The sequence below is a fragment of the Stegodyphus dumicola genome, chromosome 3 (genome assembly GCF_044657685.1).
Source record: "Stegodyphus dumicola isolate Sdum_Otavi_A_Nest chromosome 3, ASM4465768v1".
Taxonomy (NCBI): domain Eukaryota; kingdom Metazoa; phylum Arthropoda; class Arachnida; order Araneae; family Eresidae; genus Stegodyphus; species Stegodyphus dumicola.
This window is the reverse complement of record NC_140770.1, coordinates 154,761,949-154,787,605: the sequence shown is the minus strand read 5'-3', so window position 1 is coordinate 154,787,605 and position 25,657 is coordinate 154,761,949. Positions and strand designations below refer to the sequence as shown.

General features: G+C 30.2%; 1 protein-coding gene across 2 annotated transcripts in view; it reads right to left on the bottom strand.

The window, feature by feature from the left end:
• Positions 1-1,443: 1,443 nt before the first annotated feature.
• Positions 1,444-25,657, bottom strand: part of asun (integrator complex subunit 13 asun) — a 68,729-nt gene continuing 44,515 nt past the window's right edge. Inside the window, exons 13-17 of one of the 2 annotated variants that reach the window (XM_035356757.2) lie at positions 24,874-25,031; positions 23,144-23,416; positions 9,916-10,140; positions 1,696-1,731; positions 1,444-1,587 (exon numbers count right to left, since the gene is read on the bottom strand). In XM_035356757.2, coding sequence (XP_035212648.2) covers positions 1,716-1,731; positions 9,916-10,140; positions 23,144-23,416; positions 24,874-25,031 — 672 coding nt within the window. In that variant the 3' untranslated portion in view covers positions 1,444-1,587; positions 1,696-1,715. The remainder of the gene's footprint in view (positions 1,588-1,695; positions 1,732-9,915; positions 10,141-23,143; positions 23,417-24,873; positions 25,032-25,657) is intronic. The other variant, XM_035356758.2, reaches the window with a different exon arrangement.

The window sequence follows — 25,657 nt, the reverse complement described above, 5'->3', positions numbered from 1 at the left end:
AGAAAGTGGTGAGACACTGACATTCTGCCCACCAACCAAGAAATGTTACATACCTTAGACACTGTAGAATGTTTTCCTTCAACATCAAAACTGACTGCTATTTTACAAAAGCCATAAGTACAGTTCACCCTAAGTTATCAGGCATTTATGTTTCTATCTGCAAAAGCACAATATACACGAATTTCTCACCCCCCCAAAAAAGCTAATAATGCATTTTTTCAAGTTATAATACAGTAATTAATGTGGTACGGTAGTGTTTTTATGATGAAAAGCATAATATATTATAGTACTTATGTAACTATATACTGTAAATGGTTAATGTTTAGAAATAACTATTCCAAAAATAATACTTGAGTCTCCAATTAACCCTAAGTTATCAGGCATTTATGTTTCTATCTGCAAAAGCACAATATACATGAATTTCTCACCCCCCCCAAAAAGCTAATAATGCATTTTTTCAAGTTATAATACAGTAATTAATGTGGTACGGTAGTGTTTTTATGATGAAAAGCATAATATATTATAGTACTTATGTAACTATATACTGTAAATGGTTAATGTTTAGAAATAACTATTCCAAAAATAATACTTGAGTCTCCAATTAACAAAAATTTTTTTTAACATAAACTCTTGATTTTTCACTCCCTTGAGATTTGTGTTATCAAGGGTTTTCTCTAATAATTTTTTAATAGGTGAAAAATTCATAATAACCAGAGTACAATTCATTTCTTGGTCAATATGTATGTGGTTTTATACTAATATTTTTTATAGGATAAGAAACACTGAGGATATTACAGATTTAGTAACACTAGAAATCAAAATTAAAAGTTTAATATGTAAATGAACCTTTAATTACAGATATAAAGATTAATACATTAATAATTAAGCAACAATGATATGACTACCTTATATTATACTAAACACGATAAAAATTAAAACAAGAACTGCAACATTTCATTACACTGCTAAAAAACTAGACTCATGAACTATTCACAAGGATGAAAGCAACAATATACATCCTTTTAAGCAGGTGCTCAGAACACATGAGCTCACCATAATGTAGCTGTAAAATTATTGCAGTAGCAACTCAGATATAATTTATTGTTACACTTGTTTACATATTTCTCACTGCCAAAGATATAATAATATATTACAAGATAAAAAGGCTGCAAATATTCGTGCACCAACAAATTAGTTATATGATAGTAAATGATAAAAAAGATTAGTATCCACACAAATGTTTTGCATTTATGGCATATCTTAATTTTTCTTATTAATACTTTTCATTTGCAACATTACGCATTTTGTCTGCTAAAATTTTCAAACTATAGTATAAATCCCAAAAACTTTCAATAAATATTTATTTAAAAAATATCTGTATGTATGCTGTTCCATGCAGTTTAAAATCATGTCTGAAAGGGTTAACCACATTATCTTACAACAAACCTTATCAAGCTTAAGTTTATTTGTAAAAATACATAGTATGTACAAAATGATACAACAGATCTAGATGTTGAGCAAAGAACAGACGAATGCAATCTTGCCATCATATACAACAATTTTAATCAGCAGATGACTCATTTTCCCCTGGAAAACAGAATATTTGAAATAAAAAAAAGTGAAAAACAGAATGTAATATTACATAAATTATAGAATAATTTCACATAATTGAATGTTAGAACAGCATAACCTTACCAAATTAATTCTAGATGAAATCATCCATCACCATTCCTATGATACAAAAGAGATATGAATATAGGAAAAAAGAAAGAAGTGAAATAAACAATAGCCAACAGAAAGATGTAAGCATAAGCACTTGAACTATTTTTAAGAGCTGAAATTATATTTAAATTTAAATTACAGAATCATGAGACACTGAAAAGAAAAAAGTCAGTAGAGAAGAAATAAATTCAAGATTCGAGATTTAGGCCAAACTTTAATTGGGAGCATAGTGGCATATTTTGAGTTGGATCAAAGTCTATATGTATAAGAAATGAAAATTTTGCCATAATATACTTCAAATCTAAAACTGTTGTTCATTACAGTATACTTCAATTTTGACAGCTGGACCTTCTTTAAAAACTGCAGTCAAACAGATTAATCATATTATGAATATGCTTTTATGATCTAATTTAAAAGAGTTTAGAATTTTAGCTCAAAATTTTGATGCTTTAATTTAATTATTAATGTGCAAGGCCAATGGTTGTTTCAGTGACTTTAATTTTGCTTTACAATAGTATTCCATACATACTTACACTACAGAATAAACTTCAATGAAATTGTAATAAAACTGATGCACATTTAACAAAAACATACTATCTAAGTAAGATACTGAACAATTGGGTAAGATATTCATAGGTTAATGAAAGCTATGCAAACATGACACATTTTAAGAGAATTTTAAGTCTTAAAAATATTATTTCCATTACAAAAGAGAAATTCAGATGATGAATAGGTTAATTTTTGTATTGCTATTTTCATTTTAAGCTTTTTTTTTATGATTAATATGCAATTTGACATTTTGACATCTTGTAGTTCTAAATGATACAGAAAATATACAACCAAATTTTTTCCTACTGGGTAATATAATCAAAGCGCTTTTTTTCTCCCCCCCCATGTATTCGTATGTGCTTTGTTATATAAAATGTGTTAAATGAGGGCAGTTGGAGGTAAAATTTAACATATTTTAATTTGGTATAACGGTAAATTAGTTAGTGAAAACTGCGAATCATACTTCCAACTGAATATCAGCTACTTGCTCTCTAAATATAATTAAAGTGCTTTTTTCTTTTCTTTCCCCCTGTGATAACTTTATTCGTATGTGCTTTGTTATATTAAATGTGTTAAGTGAGGACAGTTGGCGGTATAATTTAACACATTTTAATTTGGGTATAACAGTAAATTAGTGAATGAAAACTGCACATCATGCTTCCAACTGAACATCGGCTAAGAATGATTAATATGCACAATTATTTAAATATATCTTTTATAATACAATAGCATACTTGTTCTCTAAAATATGCCTTTCTAAAGCAATTTTTTTTATCATTCTAAATAAACATATATACCAGGGGAACCAAAAGCCACAGAATAAGGAAAAATTCAGTATGAGAAAAATATACAGAGTAGCACAATTACTGTTTTTTCATAAATGCACAGAAAGACATGATTTTTTTTAATATGAAATTTTATTGCCAGAATAGTTATATTTTTATTTGATGTCACAGATGATTCTTTCAATATGGGCATTAATATAAGGTGGGCTCATGTTAATGGTCATATTGAAAGGAATTATTGACTTACGGAGATATTACAGCTGCACCCTTTTTAATGCCGAGCAAAGTATCATGACGTATCTGATGGCCATCGCACTGATCATTTATATTCCAAACTGCATTGTAAATTGTGACATTGCATATGTGACACTGCATGAACTTCTGAATTGAAGCAACAGCTGTTATTTAAGCAACAGCTGGCAGTGAAAAAATGTATCTATTCTGGCAATAAAACTTTTCATCATTGAAAAAAATCTGACATCTTTCTATCCATGTTTGTGGAAACCATATTGCGCCACTGCTACACATTTCTAATTATTGAAATTTTGCTCTTTTTCTTACTTTTGGACCACTACACTTGATGTCTTTTCAATACAATTCAGGTGTATAAACAGTTTACACTAAAACTGCATAAAATAAAAAAATAAAAAATAGGCATACAGAATAATCATCTACATGAATCCAGCCAGAAGAAAAAGCTTTCCATTTAGAATTTTAGTTTAATCAATCCATAAATTTAATAGAAAATTTACCTGCTTACAAAGTTTTGATTTACAGCATGTTTCAAATAAAGGAATTTCACTGTTCATGTAATTTTTTTTTCTCCTACTAATACTTTGAATTCTTGTAAACACAAGAGAATAAAAATCATGTACAATTATGAATAACATCATTTATATAGTTATCATATAAAATCAGAATATATTATTGGCAAAATAATAAAATCAGATATTTCCCCTCTTGCTAACACAATGATTTTTTATAAGATATGCTACCATTAATTAAAAAAAAAAAAAATAAAGATTATCCTAATGCAACTACCTCACTTCCAGTATGCTGCACAATAACTACATAAGCAAAAGTGAAACATGGCATTTAAAGAGCAATGCAGAAATATATGTAGAAAGAAAGAATTAAGGGTTCATACACATTTCTGCACACGAAAATTAAGGACTTTTAAGGACCGTTAATGAAAAAAATTAAGGACATATAAGCAAATGGGAACTGAATAAATTCAATTAAAGATATTATCTAAGCCTGAATTTCCCTTTTGCAATACAATCCTAAAAATAAAATAGATCCCTAAGTAGTACCAATTATTGCTAAACATGAATTAATTAACATAACTGTTAATAAGTTTGAGAATAAAATAAATTTTATGCAATTTATCAAGTAACATTAAATATTTTACACTTATAATTGTTGGTCATATTTGAAAGAAGATAAGTGACATTTACGTTTTACTAAAAGTTAGCTTTATGTTGATTTTTGTTACGTCTCATTTTGTCACATACTTGGTAAGTCTAGAGGTTTAGTAAATAGCAGGTAGATTTTATGTCAAAGTATGATTTTATGTCATAGGTTAAAATGAGAAGTAAGATCATAATCAGCATGATTCATAACCAATGAATGTTGTCACCGCTGCTGCTTGTCTAGAGAGAGACCTGCTAATTAGAACGAACCTGAAAGAAAGGCCTGATGTAGGCAAGGTTGGCAAGTGTTGAAAGTTAGTCAGGTTCTGTTTCATGCAGTTAGTGTCGTAGCTTCGTGTACAGTTCCAGGGGTTGTAACCCAGTTAATATACTTTAAGGTTCCAATAAGCCATTAAAGCACCAGAGGTGATAAGTTGTTTTGTATTATTTTAAGTCTAAGTAGATGCATAGAATATGTTTTACTTGAATTTTTACATTTTTAGAATTTATCTTGTGACCACAGTGAGTATTAATAAAAAGCAATAACTCGCTTTAATATGTAGAGATAATTTTTAAGGGTAAGCAGTTAGTTATAAATAATTAAATTAGGTAGTTTGATAACCATTATGGATTTACATGACCACTATTAAATTTTATTTTTTAACAATATTTGTTAAAAAAGCCCTATTTAAATCAAAATCTAATAAAATTTCACTGTTTAAAATATATGTAATTAAAGTATAAGTTTAAAGTTTCTTAAATGATATTAAGATAATTACCCATTAAAAGCTACAAAACATTTACGTTTTGTAACAACAGTCAACAAAATATTTATCCGTTATTTTAATTTGAAGCCTTCCCAGACATTTTGGCTAGTTTATATCGATTTCCTTCTCTTTAAGCATCTTTTCTAACAATTAGAGATTCGTCTCAATATGCAAATCAATGCTGTTGCTAGTTTCTGCGTCTTTATCTCCTAACTTGTCAACCTCTGCACAATGTACCTATGAGGGTTTAATTGATCTGGTAAAAGTTAAATAGTCCAAAACTCCCGACAGGCGTGAAGCATATTATCGCTATGTCTGAAATTAACTACAATAATATTAGAAAAAGGTTTAAATAAACCTCTTATTTAAAAAGAGCTTGGAACATAAAGGCATGTGCTGATGCTAACAAAATCAATTACATCTCACAGTGACATAATTAAACAAGAACAGTCAAATTCAAACTAATAATGTGGACCAATAGTAGAGATGTATATAGTGGTCAAAGATTATACAATTTAACTTTAATTTAATCTGGCTCAATAACTATCATATGAGGAAATGGAAATGGGGAATTATAGTAAAGGTTGAAATCATAAACAATTGGGTAATTTACATAATAATAACTGCACATATCTGAAGAATAATTTCCTTTATGTATTCAGTTTCTTTCTTCAACACATTTCCTTTTCATTGCAAATCTTCTGTAAAATACATCCATTACATGCTGATACCATGGAGACATTTTTCATTTTGTCATATATTTCTCGAATCTTCTAGAATCGTGGGTCTATAAATCTCAGCCTTCAAATCCTTCTAAACTTTCCAAGCTGCAATGTCTAAAATCCTAAAGAAAAATTATCCCTACCAATTCTGTAACAGCAAAAAGCCAGAAATATTTTGGGATAAAATAGGAGGGAAAAAGTATAAAATTAATTTTATTGAGAAAACTGATGCACATTCTGACAATTTTGAATATTCTGAGACAATTACATGGGAAGAGCTCTTACTATGAAAAAATTAAAATGTAGACATTTTTTAATTAATTACATAGCTAATTTTGCTTTTGCTAAGAGCTGTTTCGTGAATTGTGCTTTATAGCATTATACCTTGTTTATTTTTCAGATTTAAAATATTGTATAATAAGTTGCCAAAATAAAACTTTATAATATTACAGCGAAAAATAAAAATGTCTTATTTCAATGTTATTTAATTTCAATATATTACCATTATTTTAAAGAAATTTATTAATGCTACGATGTTTTAAAAAAAAATCGTCGAAAAATTCTAAGATCTCGGAATTAAAAAGTTTCTATAGAAACTAATCTTAAAATCACCAAAATGTTGAAAAGTCGCCAAATTTAGAACCGTTTAACAAAAGAATTCACATCCTCAAAAGCGAAAAGTTTTTTAAGAGCTCTACTAGAAAAAATGAATTTTGAAAGGCTTATGTTTCACTTCTTGCTTAGAAACTCGAGTATCCTATCATTTATATTAGAAATAGAAACAAATTATAACTCATGAACCCATTCAAAAGATAATCATATGTATGGTAGTGAATTGCCAAAAATATTCCTCAAAATGACAGTCGTAAAAACAGACAGAAATTTCAGATGATTAAAATTGAGGACCTTCTGCTGATTTTGGCCAAAATTAAGGACTTTTAAGGACCAAAAATCGATTCCAAAAAATCTAAGGACTTTTAAGGACTCTTAAGGACCGTACGAACCCTGGAATTACAATATTTGAAATATATCTAGATCTGAATAATGCCTCTATTTGTAATTAACAAGCTTTAAAAAATTCTAATTTTTAAAAACATTAACTTTTTAAAAATATAAATAGGAGAAGCTTGAAGATTACACAGATTTTCATGAGTTCTTAAAAAAATTTAAAAGAATGATATAGTTGCTCTGAACTAATACATCATTCATTTTAGAAAACTGTGAAAATTTTCCATCTATGAGTGTTGTAAGGATAGGGGAATATTATGAAAGCTATAAATAGGAAACTAAAAGCCAACTGATGTAAAATTTCCAAAACAAATTATTTAAGTCTTATGTTTTTATGTAAGGGTTCTGTTTTTCAAACTTCTTAGAAATCTATTCATAATTATTACAGGTATTTGCTATGAATTATTACATTATTATTATTGTAGGTGTCTCTGTATAACACTGACATATTTCTCCTCCATTTACACATAAACTACTTTTTTTTAATCAAAGAAAAAATAAAAAAGAAATCGCAAAAAATAATTTCAAATTATTGCGCAATTGCAGTAGACAATAACAATATATTAGCATACTTAATTTTTTTTGTCTAAATTAGAGATAGTTAACCTGGTCCCTACCACTAACCAGTGAGCGGTTACAGTTTTCACAGTGGGTCATAGAGATTTTTCTCCGATGGTGAAGATCAAGGAAGATCGTAACACAGTCATATATATGGATGTATAAATGTATATACATACACGAAAATTTAGTTCTCTACTCTCTATTTCTTGCACACAGCACTCTCCTGTTTCCATATATATTTACCGTATATACCCGCGTATAAGTCGAGATATTTTGGACAAAAAAAAGACTTCAAAGTGGGGGGGTCGACTTATATGCGGAGCCATAAAAAATCAAAAGAATCGGAAGTTCAAAAATTTCTTTATATAATGTAGTTATTTTCTTACTGCACTCAAATTGGATGACTTATCAAATAAGTCACTTACTTGAAGTAATTTCATGACTTAAATTATGTGACGAACTAATCATAAAGTTTCATACTTTAACTAGAGTAAGTTTCGATTAAACCAACAGGGAATGGAGGCAACATTAAAAAGCCTGATATTACATTAATTGCTCAGTGGGTTAAAGATGCTTGGAATGAAATACCCTCTGAAATGATTATAAAATCATTTAAAAAATGTTGCGTTAGCAACGAACAAGACGGCACGGAAGATGATGCTGATTTTGAAAGTGAAAATGACGACGAATGCTCTAGTAGTGATTGTAACAATACAGAGTTCGAGACTGAAAATATGTATGATGACGAGCCAATGACAACAGAAGAGTTCTATGAAATGTTTGGCGAATCTGACCATGAATCCACGTTGAAGGATTTTGATTTTGTTTATTTACCGAGGTATTTTTTTTTATCATATATTTACTTTTTTTTCTCAAATGATTTTGAATAAATGTAGTACTTAAAAAAAAAATTTCGAAGTTTCTAGATCGATTTCGGAAGTGTGTGTGGGGGGGGGGTCGACTTATACGCGGGTATATACGGTATATGGTTTTGTTATTTTCTAGATAAATTTTCTGTCAATTATAAATATAATCAAAGTATAAATAAATGTATAAATTTAACTATACATTTTTTACTAAACCTTCACTCAAAAGATTACTTTGCAGTTTACTGTGAACAAATGGGCAGTAAGGATATTTTACTAATTACTAAGTGCGCACTAGGAGGTAAAAGGTTAACTAACTCCTGGTCTATATGCTCTATCTTGACTAAAATTCATTTCTGTACATTATCATCTACATTAAAAATTAATGATGATAGTAAAATTATATACAAAATAATAATCTCTCCTTTTTTTAGATTTTATTTAAATGGAAAAATATTTTATTTTATTTCTGAATAATAGTACACATTATTTTTACTTAAAATAAGAAGTAATTTATTTATATGATTTCCTTTTGGTTTGTATGTCAGCAAAGTGTGGTTTGCACAATTTTTGAATCTTTATAATATGTATATAAATAAGTATGTATTTTTCATTAGACACCCCCTCAAAATCTTATTTTGCAAGTTATTTTATGGTTTATAACACCTTTTAAAGTTTTACAATGGAGTTAGAGGGATTAGAAAGCAATTCCATAAACATCCAACAAATAACTTTTGTGCATGTGTGTGCTAAAAATTGCGCAATACTTTGGAACGAGAGAAGAAAAAGTTATTTTTTCCAAAACTTTTAATATCCTCTTATTTTTATCTTATTTTTATAAGTTACTTATTTTTACATTATATATTTTTAATAATTAATTTCTTTTCTTTACATTATATATTCATGACAATTGCTTCAAATTATCTAAAATTAAAAAGTCAGTAAAATTATACCCACATATTTATACAAGGTATTTTTTTAAATGTTTACAACTTGGGATGTTTTAGAACACTCAAGTATTTACATAGACAAAACTTAAAAATAAATAAATAAATAAAAGGTAGAACATGGAAATATTATAATTTATGATATTATGTGAATATACCCTTATCATATGTATACATACTTTTATTAAAAGAAAACAAAAATACTTTAACTTTTTAAAGTTTAAATTATGTAAACCGGATGAAAATGTATGTTCATTTCACTTCATTGATATAGATGCAAATATTACACATTTCAAATTGATATAAATTTGTCCATTAATGAAGAACTTTATATTTCATAAATTTATTTATACTTTGCTCATATTATAGTCAAATGTTGAACCTTAACATAAATTGAGTATCCTTTGGGAAAAAAAAAAAAAAAAAAAAAAAAAAAACTGAGTATCCATTGTTCTTTATAAATGTTAAGATCATAATGTTTCTTGACACATACCTTCAAATAAATTTTCTTAATATTTCCTAAATATTAGTTTAATATAATTGGTAGTTAATAATAAATACCAATTTCATACTCACCCTTCACATTTCATGTTTGGATATAATTTAGCAGGCCCATTACCAGCAACTCTGCCAGCAAATTCCACATGATGTTTTTCATGCTCTGAATTTATTCTAGCAGTCCACAATGACAAAAGCGATTGTGTTCGTGGAGCTTTCAATGAATCTAAGTTCAATTTCATTTTTTTGACTGGTGGAAATTTATTATACGAATTATCACTTTGATTATCAAATCCTTTTAGCCTGAAATATAAATGATAAAAATGATCAAAACCTGATGTTCTAATATCATAAATATATATCAATGAACACTAAAAAATTAAAAAAAAGAACGAATATTCAAACAAAATATTTTGCATTAAAAAGATATGTGCTTCAATAAATCATTTTCATATGAAATAAATAAATTAATGATAAAAAGACCATAAACATTTTATGTGCTACAAATATTATAATAAAGAGAAAACTTACAAGTTAAAAGGTAAAAAATCTGATGTATACACCATGATTTCCTTGTAAGGAATATTACATTATACACATTTTTTTTCCTGCCTTTCATTTAAACTTATTTCCTCAAATTTCATAAGAGATATATTATTCATTCAATTAATTCAGTTCTCACTTCATGACAAGGCAAAAATACATAAAAACTCAAAATATCTATATTAAAAATTGAAAGATATAGAAAAACATCAAATACAGCTAAAAACATTTTTTTTTAAAAACTTTTTTACACTTAAAATTACAGTTCCTATGCCAAAAAAAGCAATTTGGTCAGCAGGCAAGAAGGCACACTTTTCGATGCACAATGAAAGTTTACTTTTGGTCACACTTCGCAAAAAGACACTGAAGGCGTGGAAGCTATGCTGAGTCAATATATGGGATAATTTAATAACTTAAATGATAATTCTAGAATGGATTAAGGATGATTTAATTTGCAATAATAAAAGAAGACGTTACTTAGTTGTTGTGAAGCTTAGTTTCCCTAGATTGGCAATAAACTTAGCAGAAAAGTTTCAAATGTAAATGAATATGACTGCTATGGTAAAAAAAGTAGGCTTATACTTTTGGTGTAGCCTATTGCAACCAAAATGGGAGGTGCACATCTACATGTTACAGCAGTCCTATATACAAAATTTTAATGTTTAGAGGCTACTCGTTTTTGAGTTATGCAAGATACATACATACGCCATGAAAAAAAATTGCTTCTGAATTCATTTTAAACATATTTTATAATTAATTTCGGGAAAAGGAGTCCTTTATTCTGTCCTTACATACAGATGTCGGGCAAAAACATCGTTTAAACATTCGATAGTGGTCAAAATGTATATTTTCGTTGAAATATGGTACTCAAAATTTTTTATGATTACAATACTTACTTTGTACAAGGAAATAAAAAGTAAAACATGCAGGGAAAAAAAAATCTTTCTTTGCTATAAAAAAGCAATCAACAAATAATAGAAGCATAAAAGAATTAATAACCTATACTCGCTTTAAATTTTTAAGCTAGCATTTTGCACACATTAGTTAAAAATATGCCACAAGTATATATATTACAGAAGAAAATAATAAGCTTGACCAATCACTGTGTCATTTCGATTTATCTTCTTCTTCTTCTTCTTCTTTTTTTTTTTTTTTTTTTTTTTTTTTTTTTAAACTTTCACAACGAAAACCATATGTTGAAAACAAAAGTCAAGCAAAGCCAGAGATTTCAGAGACCACATATTCATAGACTCCAACCTTCAAACCTTGTCAGTAGTCAACGCGCGAACGACATTTTTACAACTTTGAAAATGTGCGCGTAGCGTATGTTGTAATTAACCATTCATTAATTTTAAATTAATAATTAATTGTAATCAATTTTATTACATTTAAAATCCATATAGATATAAAACTGAAAAATTAAAAATATACCTTGTAAATTATATGCACATTTAATTAGAAATTTTCTTTTAACTCCTCAAGCATTCACTAATAAAAAGTACTTCAAATCACTACTAATCATAGAAAAAATCAGAAGCTATAAATCATATCTTTATTCTGGATATGATTTCTACAAGGAAATAAAATTTAAATAACCAAGAATGATACATATAAGTATTAAACAAATACGCATAATTTATGAATGCAAAGATTTATATGTAGCATGCTTAGCAAGCTTAAGTTCTGATTTTGAGAATGTTTTTTTACAACACAGTTCTTCATTTGCTTGCATATTTATTTTTTCAATCAAAACTGCTTCAAGAGTTTTAAGACCTAAATTTGGTCGAAATTCCGTCTGATTTTTTTTAACAATACAAAAAATTCTTTCGCAAGCTGCATTTGAATGAGGTATTATTAAGACAGCAAGCATTACAGAAGGCAATACTTTGTATTTAATACACCCATTCATATTTTTTAATTTGGCGATTTCTCCCCATGCTATATCAATACGCAAATCTACAATTTCTTTCAAATCATCTACTTGATACATGGAAAATTCAATTTCTACTTGATTAAGACATTTTTCATCAATAATGGATGGAAAAGTATTCATCAAGTAAAGAACAGATTAAAATGAGACTTCAGTTCTCAAGTTGATGTCAGCAACTTCAGCATGTTTTAGAAATGGATCACTCAGTGGAAATTTATCAATTATATATGAACATGCAGTTACAAAAAAAGCTCGCACAGAATTGAAAAATGATTTCACTTCACTTTCATTCAACTTGGCATTTTTTAAATATAGTCTTGTTTCCGCACCAATCACTAAATTTTCATTTTCTTTTTGTTTACTATACTTCTGAAATGGAATAGACGTTAGAGTAACATCTTCATTTTCTTTAGAAATTACTGATGGTTTTACGAATCTAACAAATAAATTCATTAAAAGTTCAAAAAGTTCTCTTCTCAATTTATGTATATAAGGAGCTTGTTGTTGCAAATTAATATTTACTGTTATAAACAAAGGCAAAGTATTTTTCAAAAATAACAAGTACAATTTGGTGGTCGGTGACTGTAAAATTTTTTTAATGTTTTGCAATCTCTTTCCTTCATTCTCACTGTTATCTGGTTTATCTCCAAAAAAATTTATCACAGCATCCCACTGTTCCAAAATCCTTGTTATAGATTCTAAAAGAGACAACCATCTCGTACTGCAATATTTCAAAATTTTATGAGATTTTGCATTCTGTCCCAAAATTTGTTGAGCAACTTTGAAGCTATGCTTCCGTTTCGAACTTTTCTCCAAGTAAAAATATATATCTATTATCAACATTTCAATTTCTGAGCCAATTAATTTTTCAGTAGCTTTTTTTGCAGCTATATGCAAGAGGTGGCACGGACAATCTCGGGTGATTATACTTGGTTGATGCATTTTGATAAATGATGCTACACCTTTAAACTTTCCAATCATATTACTAGCATTATCTGAAGAAAATGTTAAGCAATTTTTCCATTCTAAACCTTTGTTTTTAAAGTTTTCATTTATACAATTAAAAATACCTTCTTCTGTATTATTCGTGCATTCTAAAATAGAAATCAATGAAGTAATTATCACTCCCTTTTCTTTACTGTAGTATGTTATAACCAATGGGTACAGTTTGTTATCATTGTTATCATTACTTCCATCAGTACTTAGAGAAAATGATGTACTGCACACTGATTTTATAATATCAGCAACAGTATTTTCTGCAAGCGTTTTCACAATAGCAGCAGTTTTGGTATGACCGCAGCTAAATTTTTTTGCTATGGCAGAATCCGGAAACATTGCTTTGAAAAGCTCTTTGGAATGATCCGAAACAGAAAGCGGTAGATTATGTTCAATTAAAAAACGAACAAAATAGCATTCGGCTTTTATAGGATCTGTTTCATCATCTTTTATTAAGAAATTTGTTATTTCTTTAGATTTTACGGTGCCAAGTTCTATATGCTTTTGAGAAAACACATGCCGTTTACAGTCATCTTTTCCGCCATGAGCAACTGAGAAGTCTTTGTTGCATACACTGCAGTGTGCGTGATTCACAGAAATTTCGGATGCTTTAATGCATGGAAATTCTGAAGAATATGAATCTTTAAACTTCTGCTTTGATAATTTTGGCTTCTTCGTTCAAGGCAGCATTATGATTAAAAATTTTTCACCTGATTCACAGTTCACAAGACACACGCTAAACTCTCGCCGTAAACTACACAATGCAGCCGAATGCAGCCTAAACACGCATCAGCGAGGAACCTGGGAGACAGACAATTGGGTGGAACTATTGATAAGTCGTTAACGGTTGGAGTTACTGATCTACGATTGGCTAATTCTTCAAAACTAGGAACGCACTCAACACGTGATATATGATAACACGAGTATTCAGCCAATCATCGGATGAATTAGTTGGTTCCGTTTTGCGTACTGGTTCTCCTGCTCTTGTTTCTGTAAAATCCGTAGTTTTTTCCATACTTTTCGTAGCTCGTAGTTTTTCATGAATTTCCGTAGAAACTACGGAGAATCCGTAGTAGTTGGAGTCTATGCATATTACTTTTACAACAGTTAAAAAAAATTTTGACACATAAATCTATTCACAAGACTAATATTAACTAATTAAATTATTCAAGATACTGATATCAATTCTTCAATTTACTGCATTCTTAGAAATTTTATACTCAAACTTTAAAGAGTAAATTCTTGTTCCCATCATTTTATGCTCAGGAAAGAATTTTTTTTTTTGGGGGGGGGCAATACTCTGGTTCTTCAGTTCTAATTTTCTTTAATTTCTTCAAGAGTATTAATTAAATAATCAGATGATTTTCCAAGATGAAATTACAGTGCATTGTAGCCCATTTCATTCCTCATTCCAAACTGAAGAATTTCAAGAGTGAATAAACACAGTGCCCTACATTATAATGGCACAGACACTTATTATAGCCAAATTTCCAGGAATGAAAACCAATATATACTAATGAACAAAAAAAACTGCTATTTATTAAATTAATATTCAACCTTTATAAACCATAATTTATAAATCAGTCTTTCCTCAATATATTATTCCAAAATACCGATTCTTTCAGTATCAGAACAACCTACTTTATTAACACTAGTAGCTGTTTAATAGTGCATCTATTTAAATTATTAAGGGCCATGCTTATTTATCACAGATACGTAAGGCTCCAATAAAAAAACAATTTGCCAAAATTTCAGCCAAACACATTTCTACCAAGGTATTGGTTCTACCCTCCCCAACTTCCTATCAGATGCTATATGCAAAGAAAGTTCTATGTCCACACTGCAGTGGAGAGTAGCAGAATTTCTCTGCATTAAGATTAATAAAAGCAGCCCTCACTAGGGGCCATTGTAAATGAACAAATGCTTCTTGGGTTAAAAAAGATGATGTTTATATGAGCCCTGGTTTTCTTTCTCCAATGTTAGCTAATAGGGAGTTAAAGTATTGGTATACTTCTGTATCCTACCAAGTTCAAAATCTTCCTGTTGAGATATGCATATTAAATTTGCAGACATCACTCAGAAACACAAAATGTTTCCTTCAGTTATCATACATCATTAGTCAAACAGGCCTGATCACTGAAGAAGAAGTAAATAAAGCACTGGCTATGCCTGTAACTATAAAGCAGGAGACGGACTTGACAGAAAAAGCACAATCTTTCTGCTGGCTAGAAAAAAAAAATTTGAACAAATCACCAGAATAATACATATATTATTTAATTTGCTATGTGTTTAACTTAAAACATATTAAAAATATCTAAGCAAAAAGATTTAAGCTTGAAGGAAAAGGATAAAATGTTAAAAGATTACAATGCTCTTGCTAAAGTACATCCGAAGAGAAGCTGCAAGCTACATTTATATTTTTGGCCTTGGCAACAGTAAATGTTACTAGGCGACCACAGATGATTCCAATCAAATATTGATTGGAATAGTTTTAACCATAACTTTTTCAGGACATTTTGCTATTTTAGTGTAATTTGTTTTGTTCACAGTAAACTGAAAAATTCATCTTGGGCAAAAAATGGAACTGAGGCCTAAACATTTTCGTGCGATTATTTTTCAGAAATTTCAACGTGGATTATTAAGACAAGAGTGCTTTGATGAACTTAATCCTTTATACAGCAATAAAGCATCATCCTACAGCACTGTAAAAACTGGTATAAATAATTTAGTCATGATTAAGACACAATAACACGCCGAATAAATACTAATTCAGAAGTCAAACAACAAAAATCAGCGTTATATTCACAAAATTTTCACAGGACTAGTTTCGATGGTTTTACCGAACCATCATCTTCAGCTGCAAAACCGCAAATGAACAAGATAGGAAATAATGATTAGATAAGATAAGAAAGCCTGGACAAGAATAAGCAAGTGGCGCCATCTGTTGGCGAAACCAGAACTAAAACATAATTTCTCTAAAAGCCGAAGGCAAATTTGGATTGGAATTAGGATCGTTAACTAGAACAGAAAGATTTTTATGAATGTGAAATGCCTCTAGAAAATCCAGTTCTCCAATGGAAGATGTTTTTTGAATAATTTTGGCAGCAGAAAAATTGAAAGTGTGATTTTCGGACCAACAATGTTGAGCAACAGAAGACTTCTGTGTTTCCTTTTTTCTAACATATGCCTCATGTTCTTTGACGCGAAATTTTAAGGCTCTCTTAGTTTGACCAATGTAAATTAAACCACACTGGCAAGGAATCCTATAAATACCCCAGGAATTCATATCCGGAATGGGGTCCTTGAGTATAGAAGTTGGAATTTTATTGATGGGAGAATAAACAACCCGAAAGTTAAATTTCTGCAAAATATGTGCAACTTTATAGCTAATTGATGGAAAGAAGGGAATGACAACAGAATTTTTATAATCTCCTAAAATAAGAGTGTGGCTTTTAGTGTGTTGAGATGACAATTTTTTAACTGCTTGATTAATAATGTTGGGTGAAAAGCCCCTGTCAATAGCTATTGCTTTTAAATAATTTAGTTCTTCATCAAGGGCTAGTTTGGAGGAGCAAACTTGAAGAGCACGGAAAACATAGGAATAAAATGAAGCTAACTTTTGTTTAGTTGGATGACATGATTTAAAGTGTGGTGGAAGGCAAACCGATGAAGGTTTATGGTAAACTGTAGTACTGAAGTTGGATGTGTTACGTGTGACCAGAATATCGAGAAACGGAAGAGAATTGCAAGTCTCAAGTTCAAAAGTGAACTGAATAGCAGGATCAATAGAATTCATTGTTGAAAAAACTTTATTTAAATCATCTTTATTACCTTCAAACAGGGTAAAAGTATCGTCTATGTAGCGGAACCATGCCGGGAAGTTTAAAGTTTCAAACAATTTTGATTCATAATAATGCATGTAGATATCAGCCAGGATGGGACTGAGGGGGCTTCCCATGGCTAATCCCTCAGTTTGCTTGTAATGTTTATTTTGGAAAACAAAATGTGTTTGTTTCAAACAGAGTTGAGTGAGAGAAATTAGCTCATCAATTTCGATGCAAGAGAAATGAAATTCGCGAAGTCTGGTTTCTAGACATCTTAATGCACCCTCCACTGGGACATTGGTGAATAATGATTTTACATCAAAAGAAACCATGAGTAAATTACTAGGAGAAATGTTTTTAACCTTTTTTACAAACTCTATTGAATTTTTTATGGTGTAAATGTTATTGTCTAATAGAGTGGAAAATCTAGAAACTAAATATTTAGCTAATGGATACGAGGCAGTACCTAAATTTGATACAATAGGGCGGAAAGGAATACCACTTTTATGAATTTTGGGAAGAGCATATAATCTGGCACAATTCGCAACAGATGGGATAAGCGAATGTTTTAAGTTGCTTGAAATGATTTGTGAAGATTTGATCGCAGTTTTTATTTTGGATAAGTCCGAAGGTGAAGGATCTTTAGGGATCGGATTATATGGTCCTTCGTTTAAGAGTTTAGTGACACCATCGATGTAAGTGTTCTTATCCATGACGACTATCTGGCCACCTTTGTCGGCCTTTGAAATGATAATATCCCGGTTAGAATGAATTTCGCGCATTGTAGCTCTTTCTCTCGCAGTTAGATTTGGTTTCAAAGGTTTATTATTGAATTTCACATTATGAGCGATAAGATGCCTAATCATTTCTTTCTGTGAATCTGAAACTTTACTGAACTTGAAAGCTTTTTCGATAGGAGCCAAAATCTTTGGAATCGAGGGTTTACAGGTTTGTGAGAAGTTAAAATTATATTTTAGAATTCTCTCTTGTTCTTCTGAAAGACTAACATTAGAAATATTAACTACTGGCTTGATGTTTACAATGGGAAGATCATGCCTTCATCCGTTAATCGTTTCACTAAATTACGCCTGAAACGGCAAAAATTCCTGAATCATCTTGACTTTTTACTTAAATGTAAATGTAAAAAATTGATCCCCAATTTTATTCAAATCAAATCTAATCAAAAACCTTCGGGTCGCGTTTCAAGAATTCTGTTAAATTGCAAGCTTGCCTTACTTCGGTCCGTGATAAGGGATACACGTCAACAATTGTCCAAAATTGAACATGAACTCTATAAGCTTCATCTGAACTCGCTAAATCCTATCCAAAATTCACTGCCCTTGAACAAAAGTCTTGGTCTAGAACGGAGAATGCAGTTATCCGTCATAAAAACACCCTTGCAGTTAAATTCGAAAAACTTCTTTTACAGTCTTCCAGTTCAAGTAGCTCAAAAAATCTTCCCACTGCCTCGTATCCATTAGCTAAATATTTAGTTTCTAGATTTTCCACTCTATTAGACAATAACATTTACACCATAAAAAATTCAATAGAGTTTGTAAAAAAGGTTAAAAACATTTCTCCTAGTAATTTACTCATGGTTTCTTTTGATGTAAAATCATTATTCACCAATGTCCCAGTGGAGGGTGCATTAAGATGTCTAGAAACCAGACTTCGCGAATTTCATTTCTCTTGCATCGAAATTGATGAGCTAATTTCTCTCACTCAACTCTGTTTGAAACAAACACATTTTGTTTTCCAAAATAAATATTACAAGCAAACTGAGGGATTAGCCATGGGAAGCCCCCTCAGTCCCATCCTGGCTGATATCTACATGCATTATTATGAATCAAAATTGTTTGAAACTTTAAACTTCCCGGCATGGTTCCGCTACATAGACGATACTTTTACCCTGTTTGAAGGTAATAAAGATGATTTAAATAAAGTTCTTTCAACAATGAATTCTATTGATCCTGCTATTCAGTTCACTTTTGAACTTGAGACTTGCAATTCTCTTCCGTTTCTCGATATTCTGGTCACACGTAACACATCCAACTTCAGTACTACAGTTTACCATAAACCTTCATCGGTTTGCCTTCCACCACACTTTAAATCATGTCATCCAACTAAACAAAAGTTAGCTTCATTTTATTCCTATGTTTTCCGTGCTCTTCAAGTTTGCTCCTCCAAACTAGCCCTTGATGAAGAACTAAATTATTTAAAAGCAATAGCTATTGACAGGGGCTTTTCACCCAACATTATTAATCAAGCAGTTAAAAAATTGTCATCTCAACACACTAAAAGCCACACTCTTATTTTAGGAGATTATAAAAATTCTGTTGTCATTCCCTTCTTTCCATCAATTAGCTATAAAGTTGCACATATTTTGCAGAAATTTAACTTTCGGGTTGTTTATTCTCCCATCAATAAAATTCCAACTTCTATACTCAAGGACCCCATTCCGGATATGAATTCCTGGGGTATTTATAGGATTCCTTGCCAGTGTGGTTTAATTTACATTGGTCAAACTAAGAGAGACTTAAAATTTCGCGTCAAAGAACATGAGGCATATGTTAGAAAAAAGGAAACACAGAAGTCTTCTGTTGCTCAACATTGTTGGTCCGAAAATCACACTTTCAATTTTTCTGCTGCCAAAATTATTCAAAAAACATCTTCCATTGGAGAACTGGATTTTCTAGAGGCATTTCACATTCATAAAAATCTTTCTGTTCTAGTTAACGATCCTAATTCCAATCCAAATTTGCCTTCGGCTTTTAGAGAAATTATGTTTTAGTTCTGGTTTCGCCAACAGATGGCGCCACTTGCTTATTCTTGTCCAGGCTTTCTTATCTTATCTAATCATTATTTCCTATCTTGTTCATTTGCGGTTTTGCAGCTGAAGATGATGGTTCGGTAAAACCATCAAAACTAGTCCTGTGAAAATTTTGTGAATATAACGCTGATTTTTGTTGTTTGACTTCTGAATTAGAATTTAGTCATGGTCGGTGTTCACTCCAGGACAAATCCCATGCAGGTCTCCAAAAACCAGATGCTATGCGTGAACTGATAAACGAAGATCGCTGTATGGGTTTTCCAAGACTAGCAAAGTCAAAGAAAAGTTGTTTGTGAAAGAAGCACATCGAAGCAAATGGTTGTTCTGTTTCTTTGGCATTACTGGTCACATGAAGCGAGTGGCGTTACAGCAACGCAGGATGGACAATTCTGAATGGTACGTGATCATTAATTTGCCAGAAGCCGTCAGAGAAATTCGAAAAATACAGAAGAAGCGAATCATTCTTCATCATGACAATGCAAGCTGCCACACACTGTCTCAAAGAAAGGAATTTTTGATGGCCCAAAACATCGATTTGATGGGTCACCTTCCGTACAGCCCTGATTTGGCTTTTTCCTTTTGCCCAATGACTTTTTTTTTAAATTCCTGCACATCAAAAATAAATTACATGGTCAGGAATTTGCAACACCTGAAGAAGTAAAAAAAGTTAAAAAAAAAAAAAAAAAAAAAAAAAAAAAAAAATAATAAAATCAGAGTAGAAAAAGTGCTTTGAAAATTGGTTCAAATGCATGCAAAAGTGCATTCATCTTCATGGAGAATATTTTGGAAAACAATAAAACCCATTTCGATCAGAAACATTTGTTTTTTCATTATTAGGCTAGAAATATAAATAGCAACCCTCATACCAGGAATTTCCCAATTTACTCAAACAAAGAACTATAATTACCTGATGATGAAATAATAACAAATACAATTATCTCAAGGAAGTGCAAAAATGCAGGAAGGTGAGACATTAAACAGCTCTTCTAGAATGGTTTCAAGCTATGACAATAAAAAATGTTTCAACTGCTGGAGCTATAATCACAGGCATGTGATAATAGTACAGAATAGCTGCGATGTCACCAAAACTGGTGGGTTCACCCATTGTTTAAATCTTTGCAACCCATAAACTACTTGTCTGATCAGTTTACATATGCAAGCAGTTGAATAACTTGTATACAAATTTCTGAGCACTTTTACAGAACTCTGCATGGTAATGTGTTTGCTTCTTCATGGTGTGGCATTTTCTGTGTCGTGTAGTATATATACATAAAACATATTTTATTAAATTCAGCAAACAAAATCTACTTAGACCTACATTTTTCATTTATGTGCATGTTTTGTTATTATACTAATATATTTATATTTCATCATGCTTGATAAAAGATAAAACAAATTTTAGATTCCTTTAACATGATTTTACTTGTGAGACAGAAGAAGCAATTATTTCATGAAGCTTAAAATGAAATTAGACAACTTTAAATATTTCAGGCTTAAAAACAACATTAGTAGAAAATCACTTCCATTCCAGATGGGTGTCCCATACACATTGCCTACGAACATCTTTCACAGCCAGGCATCCCACCTATGCATCACTGGAGAACAAATGTGAGGGATGGGTGATGCATATAAGATCACTGAGCGGTGTTCTGTGTCTACTACTTTTGATCTAAATATAGTTTAGGATCCTGACCTTCAGTCTGATCACATTCTGAAGAATATAGTTGTCAGCTGTTGCAGGGAAGGAGGGAAAGTGTAAGGTAAACAAGTAGAGCTCTGCTCTTTAACTTGCATGTGATATAAGCATTTGCATTTCTGATATCCCACCAAATCCTTTTTATTTATTTGTTTTACTACTATGTAGTGTCTTTTAGGGTTACTATGTGGGGTTCTGTTATGCTTTCCATTACTTTTATCTCTTATATGTTGCATACTTCCATTTTTATTTTGGAAAGCCTTGACTTCATTAGTTATTCGAAGGATATACTCACACAGTAAATGAGCCAATTAGTGACAGAGCAATGATTCACTTGCTTAAGAATTAGTGAGCAATATTTCTAGTGATTCTGATATGGCATTTTGTTAGAGACTGAATGCATGCCTTCCACTTCCTGTGAAAGATTTTTGTTACTTCTTGTAAATAGTCTTTCTTGTATCATTTTTATTAAAGTTTACTAATATATTTTGTCAATTAAAACTTCAGAATAATACGAATAGTGCTTTCAAAATGATTTCTCAAAGTAAGCAATTTTTTAATATATTCACATTAAAGTAAAGAAAAACAATTATATATCAATTTTAAAATACACGACAGCTTAAGTAATAGTCTAAAATAGTACAAAAATTATGACGTTAGGACTTAAACTTTTTTTTTTGGATTTTTTCTACAGTTAGGCTTAGTGATGCAAAATCCCCACCCAGTGGGACCATTCTTTTTTACTCCCATTTGTCCCGAAGGAATGTCTTAAACACAGGTGCACTCCTTGAAAGGGTTAAACATGGTTATGAATCTAAAGACAATAAGGAATATAATACTTGAATAACTGCAATAATTATTGAAAATTTTTCCTTTCAAAGCTTGAAGAAATATGGAAAATACTGCTGTGAGTTTTCAGTGCAAGATTATGATTATATACAAATTATTGCTTTTTTTTAATGATTGCAAAAATACTTACAATAAATAATTTTAAAACAGAAATTAACACTCAAATAATAAATTTTAGTTTTTGTAAAATTTAAGAGATTATATAATTTATATTTTTTTATATATGCTAATTACAGCTTAAAAAAAATTTAAAATCAAAGTCACATGGAAGTGAGAACTCAGAAATTATTCAAAGTAGCTATTAAAAAGTTACTTGCTTTAATTAAAAGCTTACAAACTTAGAATTTCATATAGAAAGGTGATACTTAACATAACTAACTCTTATGTTAGGTGGCAAAAAAGTCGTTTAAGAAATAATCTAATTGGTGACCAGATTATCCTCTTAAATGTAGCAAAAGAAATGCCTTAAAACAGAATAGAAAAATTCCAAAATAGTATCTGTTTAGTTATTTTTAAAACGATACATGACAGATATTTTAAAAATACCCAAATATAAAACCATTGACATGTAATTAGCAAACTGCGATACTTTCTATTTCATTCTATAATAATTTATTAGTGTACTAAAGAAAAAATACCTATCTGCTGCTTTACATTCATCAGGATCAAATTTATTAATATCAATCTTTTCATCTCTAACAGTTTTCTCCATTTTTTTGCTTGGTGAATGTGATGGACTTTGAGCTCCAAGCTGCAGCTTTACACTTGCAATTGAAGCTGCCCCTTCTCCATCAGTATTTGGTTTTCTACATTCAAGTAAACATTCCAACACACTTTTATGCTCTAGGGTGATGCAATGACAGCGTACAAAGGCTTCAAGTTCATTCCACATCAACCTGTACTGTTCTTCTCTGTGAATGAAAAATAATTTTATGAATTTCTGTATACAAGTTTCTCTTAAAAAAAAAAAAAAAAAGGTAAGTTATTATTGATAGTTAAAAACACTGAAAATGTTTTTAAAAAAACAGAGCAAATTTTTTATAGAAATTTCATCAAAAATAAAATTTTTATGAAAGGATGCAGAAAGGTTACTGAATTGGATTGCATTATTTAATTTAGGCAAAGCATATAAGGGCTATCTGCTTAGGCTCCACCACAGTTTTTACCAAAAGAAACTAGAGAATGGAAACTGAGAATTCGATATTCAATCTTTGCCTACCCCCATCCTCTTCAGAAAACTTTAGCTTAATAGATTTTAAATGCCTTTGGAACACTACAAATATCAGTCTCTTATTCAGATTTACACTGAGTGCAAAGATATTAGAATCAGGGAACTTTTATTAACCTCTACAGAGCATAAATTGGAAAAGGATATTTGATACCCACAAAATCAAAAATATATTTTAAATTTGGACTGTAAGTAATAATAATGCATTTTGATCATTACTTACTAATTATAAATGCCAGAGAATATTAGCAAACTATACCTGCTGCTATATTTATCTTAAATAATATAAAGAAATCTAATTTAATATTTGTTTACATAAGTATTCAATAAAATATTTCTTTTAGCATTTGTACCATATTTATAAAGCAATGATGTTTCTAGAGGGTCAGATGCTGCAGCAAACTAGTCATCTTTATGTACATTCAAGCACTTTATCATACATAACACACAAATATACAAGCAAGAAATGCAAGTTTTAAATTTTGCAACAGAGGACTGGAAGCAGTTCATACCATAAAGATTACATCAAAACCTTAAAATCACTGAAACTAAAATTAAAGTTCATTATAAAATTAATATGCAAGATATTAAAAAATCATGCTAATAAACAGTTTTTGGGTTGTTGTGTAATGATGATGGCATTCTTATGCAAGCCTGCAAGTGTTTTCCAAAGCAGAAATTGTCACAGTAGTCATTCCACATAAAAGTGCAAGCAACTTTATTAATATTGAACTTAGGGGGCAAAAAAGCAATCTTCATAAAAGTGACAGCATCATTATGCAGGCATGCTGTTATATAAATAGGATTCTTTTCTAAGTAACAAGCTGAATAGCAGTGCTGATTATTCATACGAAAGATTCTTCCCCCCCCCTCCACGTTAAAAATTGAATCTGGAAGCCTATTTGAACAACAGCATTGGTGCCTTTATAAAGGCTGTTTTTCTTCAAAATAAAAGTTCATCTTCTCAAAAGACCTGACATTTTTACACTGTGAAGATTTTAAACCTTCACAAATACTTGGTTGAGAAGAATAAATTTGCCTGCAGTTTTCGGTAAGATATCTCACATGTTTGCATCAATAAATTACAGATATCAATTCATGAGAATTTAACTAATGCAATATTAGTAATATAATACAAACCTTTTTGGCCCTTTCCCTCTAGTCCCCACAGCAGGAACAGGAAGGGAAGTCCCTTTGCTTTCATAATTTACAAGATAATAAATCACTTTTTTACACTCAGTAACTTCGTTGTTATCTAGAATTTCTTTTGTTATCAACTCAAGTAAAGGTGACAATTGCTATGGAGAAAAGATGACATATACATCAGTGTCTTAAAATGAATAATAATGGATATATAAAAATTAAGAAAATCTGGAAACACACACACAGAAAACAGCTCATAGTTCACAGATTTAAATACTCTATGAATTTCCATGAATTTTAGAAGAATTTCTGACTTTGAGAATTTTGAAATTTCTATAAGAAATGTTAGATTCATTTAAGTATGTTTAATGCATCTTACTATTAGAATTTCTACCCCCCAAAAAATGCTGCAAAATAATCTTTTTATAAAATCCAAACAAGATGAAGAAGAAGTGTGAAATCTGAATTACTCTAAATTTTGGCAGATTTCTAGAATATTGGAAAAAGGGAAATAGACCAGTTTCATAATATTGCCCACCACTGCCTATTAATGCCAACAATTTGCATGGTGATGACCCTTTATTTTATGAAGAAACTAAGCACAATATAATGGAACAGAAAAATAGCTTTATTTAAAATAAAGATATTGAATACATTTCCAGAATTGGATTAGCTTATTGATGTTCAATTTAAAAGTGTATAATATAATTTTATTAGTTTGTGTTATTGCTCTGTTTCTGGTAGACACCTCCTCTCCCCAAATTTTAATGTAAATCCTTGA